General features: G+C 41.0%; 1 protein-coding gene across 1 annotated transcript; it reads left to right on the top strand.

Moving 5' to 3' along the window:
- Window positions 1-9,631: 9,631 nt before the first annotated feature.
- LOC136381056 (interferon lambda-4-like) lies at window positions 9,632-10,519 on the top strand. Its single transcript, XM_066349392.1, has 3 exons — window positions 9,632-9,903; window positions 10,077-10,246; window positions 10,392-10,519. Exons 1-3 carry the CDS (start codon window positions 9,632-9,634, stop codon window positions 10,517-10,519), a joined length of 570 nt encoding a protein of 189 aa, XP_066205489.1.
- Window positions 10,520-14,159: the final 3,640 nt, after the last annotated feature.

Raw genomic sequence — 14,159 nt, 5'->3', positions numbered from 1 at the left:
TATGTTGCATACCCACCACCCAAAGTCAGATTGTCCTCTGTCACCTTCTATCTTGTTTTCTTTGTGCCCCTCCCCACCCCCTATCCCTCTCCCATTCCCCCCTCCCCCCCCCCCATAACCACCACACTCTTGTAAATGTCTCTTAGTTTCACTATTATGTCCCACCTACGTATGGAATAATACAGTTCCTGTTTTTTTCTGATTTACTTATTTCGCTTCGTATCATGTTATCAAGATCCCACCATTTTGCTGTAAATGTTCCGATGTCATCATTGCTTATGGCTGAGTAGTATTCCATAGTGTATATGTGCCACATCTTCTTTATCCAGTCATCTATTGATGGGCTTTTTGGTTGTTTCCATGCCCTGGCCACTGTGAACAATGCTGCAATAAACATGGGGCTGCATGTGTCTTTATGTATCAATGTTTCTGAGTTTTTGGGATATATACCCAGTAGAGGGATTGCTGGGTCATAAGGTAGTTCTATTTTCAGTTTTTTGAGGAACCACCATACTTTCTTCCATAATGGTTGTACTACTTTACATTCCCACCAACAGTGTATGAGGGTTCCTTTTTCTCCACAGCCTCTCCAACATTTGCTGTTACCTGACTTGCTAATAACAGCTAATCGAACAGGTGTGAGGTGGTATCTCATTGCCGTTTTGATTTGCATTTCTCTAATAGCTAAAGAAGATGAGCATCTTTTCATATATCTGTTAGCCATTTGTATTTCTTCCTGGGAGAAGTGTCTATTCATATCCTCTTCCCATTTTTTTATTGGATTGTTTGTTTGTTTGTTGTTGAGTTTTATGAGTTCTTTGTATATTTTGGATATTAGGCCCTTATCTGAGCTGTCGTTTGAAAAAATCATTTCCCATTTAGTTGGTTTTCTGTTTATTTTGTTATCAGTTTCTCTTGCTGAGCAAAAACTTCTTAGTCTGATGTAGTCCCATTCATTAATTTTTGCCTTCACTTCTCTTGCCATTGGAGTCAAATTCATAAAATGCTCTTTAAAACCCAGGTCCCTGAGTTGAGTACCTATGTCTTCTTCTATGTACTTAATTGTTTCAGGTCTTATGTTTAGATCTTTGATCCATTTTGAGTTAATTTTTGTACAGGGGGAGAGACTGTAGTCCAGTTTCATTCTTTTGCATGTGGCTTTCCAGTTTTCCCAGCACCATTTATTGAAGAGGCTTTCTTTTCTCCATTGTGTGTTGTTGGCCCCTTTATCAAAAATTATTTGACTATATATATGTGGTTTTATTTCTGGACTTTCTATTCTGTTCCATTGGTCTGAGTGTCTATTTTTCTGCCAATACCATGCTGTTTTGATTGTCGTGGCCCTATAATAGAGTTTGAAGTCAGGTATTGAAATGCCCCCAGCTTCATTCTTTTTCTTTAGGATTGCTTTGGCTATTCGGGGTTTTTTATAGTTCCATATAAATCTGATGATTTTTTGCTCTATTTCTTTAAAAAATGTCATTGGAAGTTTGATGGGAATTGCATTAAATTTGTATATTGCTTTGGGTAATATAGCCATCTTGATTATATTTATTCTTCCTAGCCAAGAACAAGGTATATTCTTCCATCTCATTATATCTTTTTCGATTTCCCTTAACAATGGTTTATAGTTTTCATTATATAAGTCCTTTACATTCTTTGTTATGTTTATTCCTAAGTATTTTATTTTTTTTGTTGCAATCGTGAAGGGGATTGTTCTTTTGAGTTCCTTCTCAGTTGTTTCATTGTTGGCATATAGAAAGGCTATTGACTTCTGTATGTTAATTTTGTATCCTGCGACCTTACTGTATTGGCTTATTGTTTCTAGTAGTCTTTTTGTGGATTCTTTGGGGTTTTCGATGTATAGTATCATATCATCTGCAAAAAGTGATACCTTTACTTCTTCTTTTCCGATATGGATGCCTTTTATTTCTTTGTCTTGTCTGATTGCTCTGGCTAGAACCTCTAGTACCACATTAAATAAGAGTGGAGAGAGTGGACAACCCTGTCTTGTTCCTGATTTAAGGGGGAAAGCCTTCAGTTTAGTGCCATTTAATATGATGTTAGCTGATGGTTTATCATATATGGCCTTTATCATGTTGAGATATTTTCCTTCTATACCCATTTTGTTGAGAGTCTTAAACATAAAATTGTGTTGTATTTTATCGAAAGCCTTTTCTGCGTTTATTGATAAGATCATGTGGTTTTTGTTCTTTGTTTTGTTGATATGGTGTATTACATTAACCGTTTTACGTATGTTGAACCATCCTTGAGATTCTGGGATGAATCCCACTTGATCATGATGTATTATTTTTTTAATATGTTGTTGTATTCGATTTGCTAGTATTTTGTTTAGTATTTTAGCATCTGTATTCATTAGAGATATTGGTCTGTAGTTTTCTTTTTTTGTGCCATCCTTGCCTGGTTTTGGTATGAGGGTTATGTTGGCTTCGTAAAATGTGTTTGGAAGTATTGCTTCTTCTTCAATTTTTTGGAAGACTTTGAGTAGAATAGGAACCAAGTCTTCTTTGAATGTTTGATAAAATTCGCTGGTATAGCCGTCAGGGCCTGGACTTTTATTTTTGGGGAGGTTTTTAATGGTTTTTTCTATTTCTTCTCTACTGATAGGTCTGTTTAGGCTTTCTGCTTCTTCTTGACTCAGTCTAGGAAGGTTGTATTTTTCTAGGAATTTATCCATTTCTTCTAGGTTGTTGAATTTAGTGGCATAAAGTTTTTCATAGTATTCTACAATAATTCTTTGTATATCTACGGTGTCCGTGGTGATTTCTCCTCTTTCATTTTGGATTTTGTTTATATGAGTTCTTTCTCTTTTTTCCTTGGTAAGTCTTGCCAAGGGTTTGTCAATTTTGTTGATCTTTTCAAAGAACCAGCTCCTTGTTCTATTAATTTTTTCTATAGTTTTTCTGTTCTCTAATTCATTTATTTCTGCTCTGATTTTTATTATCTCCTTTCTTCGGCTGGTTTTGGGTTGTCTTTGTTCTTCTTTTTCTAGTTCCTTAAGGTGGGAAGTTAAGTGGTTCACTTGGGCTCTCTCTTGTTTGTTCATATATGCCTGAAGTGATATGAACTTCCCTCTTATCACTGCTTTTGCTGCATCCCATAGATTCTGATATGTCGTATTGTCATTTTCATTAGTCTGTATATATCTTTTGATCTCTGCACTTATTTCTTCTTTGACCCATTCATTTTTTAAAAGTATGTTGTTTAGTTTCCACATTTTTGTGGGATTTTTTTCCTCTTTTTTGCAGTTGAATTCTAGTTTCAAGGCTTTATGATCAGAAAATATGCTTGGTACAACTTCAATTTTTCTGAATTTGCTGATGTTGTTTTTGTGGCCCAACATATGGTCAATTCTTGAGAATGATCCATGTACACTGGAGAAAAATGTATACTCAGTCACTTTGGGATGAAATGTCCTGTAGATGTCTATCATATCCAGGTGCTCTAGTGTTTTGTTTAAGGCCACTATGTCTTTGTTGATTCTCTGTTTGGATGACCGATCTAGAGCCGTCAGCGGTGTATTGAGGTCTCCAAGTATGATTGTGTTTTTGTCAGTTTTTGTTTTAAGATCAATAAGTAGCTGTCTTATATATTTTGGTGCTCCTTGGTTTGGTGCATATATATTAAGAATTGTTATGTCTTCTTGATTCAGTGTCCCCTTAGCCATTATGAAATGGCCATTTTTGTCTCTGAGTACTTTTCCTGTCTTGTAGTCAGCATTATCCGATATGAGTATTGCTACACCTGCTTTTTTTTGGATGTTATTTGCTTGGAGTATTGTTTTCCAGCCTTTCACTTTGAATTTGTTTTTATCCTTGTTACTTAGATGAGTTTCCTGTAGGCAGCATACAGTTGGATTTTCTTTTTTAATCCATTCTGCTACTCTGTGCCTTTTTATTGGTGAGTTTAATCTGTTTACATTTAGTGTAATTATTGATACTTGTGGGTTCCCTATTGCCATTTTATATCTTGCTTTCTGTTAGTTTTGTGTCTTGTTTGATCCTTCTCTTTTGTTTTTCTATCTTTTGTTTTTATTTGGTTGTATTCCATACATCTTTCCACTGTTGCTATCTTTTTTATCTCATGTACTTCTGTGGTGGTTTTTTCAATGGTGGTTACCTTTGAATAATGAAAAGGGTCCCTACCCTGTTCATTGTAGCAAACTATTTTGTGAGTACTTTTGCACTCCATCGTCCTTTGCTACTGTTAATCTCCATCTTCTCCCCCTCTTTCTTTTTGTTGTTGTCACAGTTTAAATTTGGTTTTATTGTGTTCTTCTTGGAGCTTTTACTTGTGGCTCTGTTTTTTTTTTTTTTGTTCTTTGTATCTGATTGGAGAACCCCCTTTAGTAATTCCTGGAGTGGGGGTTTTCTGATGATAAATTCCCTCATCTTTTCTGTATCTGTGAATGTTTTTATTTCTCCTTCATATTTGAAGGATAGCTTTGATGGGTATAGTATTCGTGGCTGAAAGTTCCTCTCTTTCAGGACTTTAAATATTGGGGTCCATTCTCTTCTAGCTTGTAGAGTTTCTGCTGAGAAATCTGATGATAATCTAATGGGCCTTCCTTTATATGTTGTATTCTTCTTTTCCCTGGCTGCCTTGAGAATTTTTTCTTTGCTGTTGGTTTTTGTCAATTTCATTATGATATGCCTTGGAGTAGGTTTGTTGGGGTTAAGAAAACTTGGAGTTCTGTTTGCTTCTTGAACTTGAGGCTTTAGTTCTTTCCACAGGCTTGGGAAGTTCTCATCTATTATTTGTTTGAGTATGTTCTCCATTCCATTTTCTCTCTCTTCTCCCTCTGATATACCTATTATTCTTATGTTATTCTTTTTGATGGAGTCAGATAATTCTTGTAGGGCTATCTCATTTTTTTTAATTTTTGAGTCTCTTTCTTCTTCTCTCTGTTGTGCCTCAAGTTGCTTGTCTTCTATTTCACTAATCCTCTCTTCTATCTGACCTGTTCTATTAGCTAAGCTTGTTACTTCGTTTTTCAGCTCGTGAATTGAGTTTTTCATCTCTGTTTGATTTGTTTTTATAGTTTCAATTTCCTTGGACATATATTCTTTGTGTTCATTGAGTTGTTTTCTGAGCTCCCTAAATTGCCTTTCTGTGTTTTCTTGTATATCTCGGAGGATTTTTAGGATTTCTATCTTGAATTCTCTGTCATTTAGTTCCAAGGTTTCCAATATATTAAATTTTTTCTCCATAGATTTTTCCTCATCTAGCTGTGTTACCTCTCTTTCTTTTGTATCCATGATATTCGATTTTCTCTTCCTTAATGGCATCTGAGGGTGGTTTTGTTGATAGTATTAATGAGATTTAATAAAGAATAAAAAGTTTAAAAAAATAATAAAAAAAAATCGAAAAAAGTTGTTTTTTTTTTAAAAAAATTAATAATGAAATAAAGAAAAATAAAATAAAAATTAAAAAAAAAAAAAAAAAAGGAAATTATTCCCCCCCTCCTTTTTTCCTCTCCTCTCCTCTTCCCTCTTTCTTGATAAAATCTTGTGGTGGACTGTGAATTATAACAAACAATGCCTGTGATGGAGGGCCTGAATTGGGGAAAAGTAATAAAGGGGCAAACAAAAAAAAAAAAAAAGAAAAAAGAAGAAAGAAAAAAAAAAAAGAGCGTATGGACCCACAAAAAGCAAATAAGGAAAAAATTTGGGTCAAGAATAAAATGATTTGCTTTTAGGTGTTGGTTGTCTAAGAGTTATGATGAGAGGATTAAGAGGAAAACGGAAAAATGGGGGGACAAATTAAAAAATTACTATTGTATTTAGTGGAACAAGAACTAGATAATATGGAGAGCCAGGGATGGGAGCACTGCTAGTAAGTTAAAAAGGTGAAGTAAAAACCCCCCAGAATGCCACAAACATAAGTTTGAGTCCCAGATAAGATAATTTGTTTGTTATTGAGGTTTGAGTGAGAGGAGATGTAAAGGAGAAAGGAAGAAACTAATATAGAGGGAGAAAAGAAAGAGAGAGAGAGAAAAAAAAAGAGGAAACCACTAAAAGAAGAAAAAAGAAAGGAGAGAGAGAGAGAGAGTTAAGGGTTTTGGAGTGCAACCCTCATAGAGAGAAAGGAAGAGAAGAGAAAAGATAATGGGAGATGTAACACTTATGGGTAGTGTAGTTCAAGGAGAGGAGAGAGTAAGACCGGTAGAGAGTTAATCGGCCAAATTGGAGGAGGAAAAAAAAAAGTATCAAGAATGAAGATAAGAGAAACAAACGAACAAATATAATAAAATGGGATAGGTTATAAAGTCTGCAGATTATTCTTGATTTTGAGAGGTTATCTTCTTGCTTTTTCTTTTCTCTCCCTCTTCCTGGTCGATGTCTCTGTACCCCGGGTTTTGCCCCTTTGCCACGCTCAGGTGGAGGTTTGCAGTTGATAAGTCTCTATGGCAATGTCATGTATTGTGCTTTAGTCTCGTTGGCAGTCTAGGCTATTAGCATTTATAGGCTCCGACAGTGAGAGAGTCCGTGTTCCTAGAGCCTTTCTCCTAGTCTTTCCTTCCTCAATTAGTAGCCTGATAATCCAGCTATGGGTTGCTGCTGCCTCTGCCTGGATAGTAAGAGGCTCAAAGAGCTGGCAACTCCCCACTCTATTTCCACTCAGCACAGGGCTCTGGGTAAGGCTCAGTCAGTCAGAGCTGCTAGCATAATCAGGCGGGCTTTCCGGCCATTCAAAGACCTCTGGCTCTGCCACTCTGTCCGGTAACACAAGCGGGTGCCCACTTCCGGGGTGCTTGGAGGAAACTCTCACTCACTGGCTGCGCGCGCAGACCAGGATATCCGGCCAGCAGTCTCACGCTCTGAGTGAAACCCCCAACCGCAGGGAAAAGTTGCAGCGTTGGAATTGAGTCTCGCTCCGTCCCCGTGCGCGGCTTTTGCAAGGCGCTGGGGCGGCCCGAGATTCCGCTTTGGCCCACACAAAGGCCCCTGACTCTGCTCCTCTGTGCGATAACACGGGCGCGCACTGCCGAGGCACTCGGAGGAATCGGAGGAATCGCTCACTCCTTATCTGCGCGCGCAAACCAGGATATGAGGCCGGCCGCTTTCCCTCTGAGTGAAACACTCTCCGGCAAGGAAAATCTCCACCATTGGAATTAGTTCTCACTCCCTCCCGTGCGTGGCTTTCCCAGGGCGCTGGGGCTGCCCAGAGACTCTGCCCTCGGCCCACAGAAAGGCCTCTGACCCTGCCTCTCCGTGAGGCAACACGGGCACTGACTCCCGGGGCCTAGGAAGAAATCTCTCGCCCACTAACTGCGCACCAGCCAGGAGACCGGGTAAAATGTCCGCGCCGCTTGTCTTTCTTTGTTTGGGTTTGGCGCGAGTGTTAGCTTGTATTGCCCGGGTTGCCACAGGATCAGATTTTCCTCGGCTTGGATCTCCGTGCCACAGCCTGGTTCGGCCGTTTGTTTCGCGGCCTGGATGTATTCACCCCCTTTGCCCGCCTCAGTTTCTATATTCACAGTTACCAGAGAAAGCCGCCCTGTTTAGGTTAGTGAGGAAGGCGGAGCATTTCTTACTCCCTATTTCCTTCGGGGTTTGGTTATATATTTAGCCAATTTTTCACTCAATCATACCTTTGGGTGTATTGCAAAGCATCTGGAAGCTCCAAGTATAGGTTTTTCTGTTTCTGGTTGAAGATCTTGTTGAGTTTTGGGGGAGATTTATCGGTATCGCTTCCTACCCCGCCATTACTCTGACGTCATCTCCGAGGATTCTTTCTTTGTCATAGATTTGTGATAATTTCATTACAATGTGCCTTGGAGTAGGTCTGTTTGGGTTGAGATAACTCAGTGTTTGGTTTGCTTCTTGGATTCGAAGCTCTAACTCTTTATGAAAGACACTCTTAAGATTATGAAAAAATTGTTCCCTCCCTCTTTCCTCACCTTAACAACAATGCTTTTAACAAAATACTAAATGTAGCTTCAATGCTCACCTAGGGGAGATTGGTTATTAAATGGTCATGAAAAATTAGGGCATTCATAGCAGTATATGTGGGATATCTTCCACTGCCCCACCTCTTCCCACTCGTCCACCCTGCTCAGGTGGCTGGTGCTTGGCCTCCACTAGGTGCAGCCAATTGGGAGCCTAGTAGTAGGGGGGAGAGGAAAAGGAGACTCTTTATTCTCTGAGAGGTCAGAGTAATTATTCCCCAGGCTTCCTCCTCCAGGGCCACCACAGCTTGTCTGTTTCCTTGACATAAAAAGAAGGCTACCAAATTCTGGTTCTATTTTGAGAAAAATTGCCCATAAGAAGGAAAAAAAAAAAGAGGAGTAATAGCTACTAATTGTTAAAAAGAATCCTCCAGGAAGTAGTATTAAAGACTTACTTTAGTTCTTCCAGTTATATGTTTTTGTACAAACTGAATCTTTATAATGCATGTGTTATTTGACATAAATAAATATATGTAAAATTTCTACACATTGGAAATATTGTTCCAGATATGAGTGAAGGGAGAGATGTGGGCGAAATTTTTTTCCTCCTTTATGTATTTCTGTATTTTTAAAGCTTTAATCATGAACCTACTTTGCTAATTTTATTAGAAAAGAAAATAGATTTTTTAAAAAACCAAACTAAAACAGGAGGTTGATTAAGACAGAGAGAGAGAGAGAGAGAGAGAGAGACCCCAGAGCTAGACAAAGGCAGAGACAGAAAGACATACAAGGGACAATACAAAACAGGAGGCATATACTTAGGGAAGATGAGAAATGAAATGAAATGAAATGAAATGAAATGAAGACTGACATATGAATCAGGTATTTTGGGACAAACACAGTAGAGAGAACAAGCTTTGAACCCAGATAGTGTGTAGGTTCAAATTCTCCCTCTGACACTAACAGAATTTTGGAAAATTCCTTTACCTTATCATGCCCTAGTTTTCCTATCTATAAAATAGAATTAAGCATAGGACATCCTCATAGTGTCCTTCTTTGAGAATTACATGAGATGTATGTATCAATTACTTAGAACAGTGCCCGCTACACAGTAAGCACTAAAGAGTTTGTTAGTGTATTAGAACAGAGGAAAGAACAAGGAGCATGATGAAAAAAGAGGATACAGAGGATCAGAGACCAGAACTGGTGACAGAAAGTTGGGGCAGAACCATGGCCAGCACCCTGGGGCAGGCGGGTAAAGTCCTTGCCCCTAGGCCAGCGGCCAGCTCTGATGTTTGGAAAACAACCTGAGCGGGAAGCCTGGAGGCTCACCACTTCTCAGCCGGGCACATAAAAGCCGCCATGGAGGGTGCAACCACCGCTGTCAAAGGTGGACACCAGTCTGGACACCTCACAGGGACAGTGGAAGGCAGGCCCCGCTCCAGCACGAGGCACGGATGGCCCGTTGCCGCCGAGAAGCGAGGGGAGAGGGGCTGAGGGTAAGCCGATGTCAGGGCCCACCACGTCTCTCCCGCTGCGGGTGCTCAGAGCCAGTGCTGAGATCGGTCCTTCTGCCAATCTAACCAGAGGCAGGGACTGAACTCGAGGCATTTTCCTCGGCCTCCATGGCGTCCCTCGCTTCCTGCAGGAGCAGAGACGAGGCCAAGTGGCACAATCACGGTTGCGGTGGGTCTGTGGGTCTTGGTGACGGTGAGCGCGATGGCGGACCCCGGCGGGGCTGAACCCAGGCGCTGCCTCCTCTCGCACTACCGCTCGCTGGACCCCAGGGCGCTGGCGGCGGTCAAGGCGCTGAGGGACCACTACGTGAGTGATGCCCAGACGTCCAGTCCCGGGGACTCCGGGCCTGCCAGGGTCGGGGACGCTGCTCTCTGTCGCGAAGGGCCCTGGCATCCCAGCTTGCAGCAGGTGCACCCGCATCTCAGGGTCCAGAATTCTGACCACGAGACGTCCCTGGTCACCAACATCACATCGTAAGCACAGAAACTGCCTTCACGGCGGTCACCAAAGGGCGTCCATCCTCCGAGGCAGATTCGGCTAATGCTTGTCAGCGTTCACGGGCTCAGCTAGGCCATCGAATTCGTGATCTGTCACACTGAGCCCCAAAACCGTCTAGAAAGAATTCATGTCCTCTCGGCGTCCCCAGATCCAAGCTTTGGTCTCGACTGGAAGACTGGCGGCCAGAATTGGTGGGAGACTCGATCCTTCGCCTTTATCATTTACCTCCTGACCCCCCTCCAGCTCCAGCTGGTGTGTCCAGGCTCCTGGAGGAAGTCCCTCCGGCCACGCAGGAGGCGTCCCCAAACACGAAGACCTGTGAGTGGAGCGGGCGGTGAGTGGGTAGACACCATGGGACGGGGACGGGGACAGGGGGGAGAGGGGAGGTGGAGCCAGGCAGGGAGTCACCGATCTTTAGCTGACGGATGGAGAGGGGTTCCTCGTGAGGAAATTCCTGTCTCAGCCCTGCTCCGTCTCCTTCCCGGGTACCAGCACTCGTCTGGGTGCCACGAAGCAGGTGTTATCTTCAACCTCCTGCGTCTGCTCACGTGGGACCTGAGGCTGGTGGCGCACCCGGGGCCCTGTGTCTGATGCCTTGAGCGAGCTTTCCTCGGGGATCCGTGGTTCTGCAGGCGTGTGGCTGCGCGTGCAGCTCTGTGTTGCCCTTCCGTCGAGGCGGGGCTGCAGCCAGTGGGTGCTGACGCTCAGGGGCCTCTGCCGCCGCTGGACGGACCTTGAGGGCCTGTGCTGGGTGCCGGAGGCGCAGGTATTTTTCCAGAAACCAGAACGTGTCTCCTGGAAGCAGGGACGTTTCTAGGGAATGCATTGCCCTACAGTGGTTCTCAAAGTGTGCGCCCCATTGTATTCCAGAGAAATATGTGCCTGTTGGGGGCCAAAAAACCAACAGGGTTTTTGGAGTTTAGATTTTTGGGGGACAGAGGTGTGGGGAATTGGCTGTAAGCTGACAGTCTGCCCAATCCCCCACCTCATTTGCCTGATTAGGTTGCAAAAGGCTGTTAAGCTGTGGTGCTGGATTGTTTACACTATCCCCCTGTTCCCTGGAAAGACTGGAGGCAAGTTTCTTCTATCCTTTGTTTGGCATAAAGTTAAGATTTGCTAAAGGCCTCACTTTGCCCTATAAATAAAGCAAGATGCGGTTTTGGGGCGTGCTTTGTTCTTGCCAGCAACAGTTACAGGGCCCTCCCTATCCTGTATTTTCTTAATTCCACATATTTTCTTAATTCCTCACTGTTACCACTTGGGAACTAGAATTACTAGCTGCGTTGGTTCGCAGCATGTGCCCAGATATAAAAATAAATGTAGTTACTCTGTTATACCATTTCATTATGGAAATACCACTCTTTTTGTTAACACATCATTATTATATTTATTATTAACACATTATATTATTTTTAGATAAATACACCCAAATAAAATGGATAGATTTATCAAAAAGAAGCATGATATTGAAGAATATGATTCTGGAAGTGAGCAAAAGTTAAGTGTAAATAAAATAGATCTTGAAGGCTTATGGACAGAATTTAATATACAGCATTTTCTATCACTTAACACTTAACAATACGATTAGATTAGAAACTCATTCATGGAAGCTTCCAGTGATTTTGGTTTAACATAAACAGAAGAAGAAGAACTGGCAGCTATATCCACTGATCGTGGATTGATGATTAAACGTAAGGAATTATCTCTTGAACCTTTTTGGATTTCTATAAAAGAAGAATATGTGGCAATATCTAAAAACAGCTTTGTACATTTTACTACAATTTTCAACATCTTATTTATATGATTTATGATTTTCTAGTCTCAACACAATTAAGAGTAAAAAGAGAGGAATTCTTCAATGTATTGACAAGGACATGAGAGTTTGTCTTTCAAATATATGCCCAAACATTGAAGAAATCTCTAGGACACATCAGGCTCATGTTTCTCATAAACACGAGAATCAAAAAACTTAACACATTTGTGCCAGGACCTGCTGAATTTACTAAATCTTACTAAGAGTGTATCTATATATATAAAAAGATAACTTTTTTGTCTTTTTTTATTTTTAACCCCTCTTTTTTATGAATTCTAAAAGCATAACTCAAAAAATGTTTTTAATGTCAGAATAAATTTAATTTTGCCGTATTTATTTTGTTTAATTACCATAAAAGCATGCTTAGACTTTATATTTTTTTCTTTAATATTTGACTTAACTATTATAACATATTTCTCAGAAATTTGTATATAGTGTGCCTACAACTATTTGTAGGATTTTAAATGTGCCCCGACTTCAAAAAGTTTGAGAACCACTGCCCTAAGTTCATCTAGGGGCCCTGTCTGGCAAAAAGAGACTTGAGTTTTGTGTGGACATAGGTCACTGACCCTACATAACATGGCCCACTTTCTACTTCTCTGGTACCAGAAGCCCCGAACCTCGAATCCCATGGCAGGTCCCACACCTGATTTGAGCTCTTCAGTGTCCCCTTTGAGATTCTATGAATCTGTGTCTCTTGGATCTTCCCACTGGAGAGGCCTTACCCCTAAGGGATTTGGCAGTGAACTTTGCATTCTGTTACCTATGTGTCCTATGTATTTGTGAAAACCTTTGTAATTCGCTATTCTGTCTTCTGGTGTTAATTTATAAACATTATTAAATATTCTTGCCAATTTACATTGGTTGTTCCCCCGTGAACATTTTGAAGGACACTTTTCAATTAAAAATGCTGAGCCAGGGAAATCAGGTGACTTGAGTTTGAATTCTGACCCTGCCACTTAATTATGGTGTAACTGGGCAAATAACTTCTCCCTGAGCTTCACTGACCTCATGTATACAATGACATTATTATCTCTCCCTTCCAAATGAATAATGTATATTGCAATAGCATTTATAAAAATTCCAGCTGAGGTCATAGGATGGTCTTAATTAATGATCTTTATTAAATAACCACACATACACATAAGTATACAAACATTTACACATTTTTATTAGGCCATGTCTGTGGGCTGGTGACCTTTGTTGCTAACTGCATGCCTCTTTGTCAAGGCCACACAGCTAGTGAGGGTCAGAGCCAGGTGTGAATCTCAGACCCTTTAGCTCCATAGCCCATGCTCTTTACACCTCACTGAACTTCTTTTCTAAGAAAAACAAGTATGAAGTTTAGGAATTTTGAGATCCTGTGTTCATGTTCAGAATCACTGTTGATGCAATGTCTCCTCCCCTGGGTTAAGGCCTGTGCAATTGACAGAAACTGACCCATGCACTAGAAGTTGATTTGGGTAAGTTTCTGTTCTTGGTTTTGAAACGTTTTTGTGTATCAGAGCTCAATTTTTCCATCCGAGATTTCCCTCCAATCTCTCCCTGGAATTATGAATAAGGAAAAAAAGGGGTTGGGTGGGAGTCAAGTGTCGAAAAGCAGTTGGCACCTTCTTTCCTAGAAATTCATTGTTTTCACATCCAGAAGATCTACCACCACAGAAGTGGCACAGTGCAGTGGTTACTGTCTGGGTGTTAGACAAAACTGGCTAAATTCCTTCCTCACCACTTAATTGCTGCATGCCCATGTGCAGGTCTCTTAACCTCTCTGAGTCCCTGCATTTTACTTCCTACTTATTTAGTTAGTTATTATTTAAAAGTACTTTATTTTTTAAAATTTATTGATTGATTTTAGAGAGACAGAAAGAGGTGGGGGGAGAAAGAGGGAGAGATGCATTTATTTGTTGTTCGGCTTAGTTGTGCAGTCATTGGTTGCTTTCCTCTAAGCAACAGAGCTAACCCACCAGGGCTAAGATACTTTATTTTTATAATAAGTCACAACCTTAAGCTTCTATCCCTATCCTGCCCATGTCACTCCATGTTTAAAATGTAGTCAAAGTATTGAACGCCCTTGATGTTTACATGGGTTCAATACTACACTGTGGCAAAGCCTCCATGTGAGTGAGATATAAAGTGCTCGACACATGCGGGTGTCTTTATCTTTCTTTTGCACTGACTGCTCCCCCTCAGATCTTCACATAGCTCTCTCCCTCACTTCCTTTGAGTCTTTGCTCATATGTGATTTTTCAGGCCAACTCATTCAGTGAAACCCCTACCTATACTCTGCCTTCACCTCGCTTAAGATGTTTTTTCATTTTCTGTCACCTGGTATAATGTACACCATGTGCTTAACCCCCTTCCCCTACTTTCCTTTACTCCTTTCTAGTAAAAAGCTCCGGAAAGGGTTGTTTCATAAGG

Source organism: Saccopteryx leptura, chromosome 9, assembly GCF_036850995.1.
Source record: "Saccopteryx leptura isolate mSacLep1 chromosome 9, mSacLep1_pri_phased_curated, whole genome shotgun sequence".
NCBI classification, from domain to species: domain Eukaryota; kingdom Metazoa; phylum Chordata; class Mammalia; order Chiroptera; family Emballonuridae; genus Saccopteryx; species Saccopteryx leptura.
Note: the sequence above shows the minus strand (reverse complement) of the source record. Positions and strands in the feature narration are given on the sequence as shown.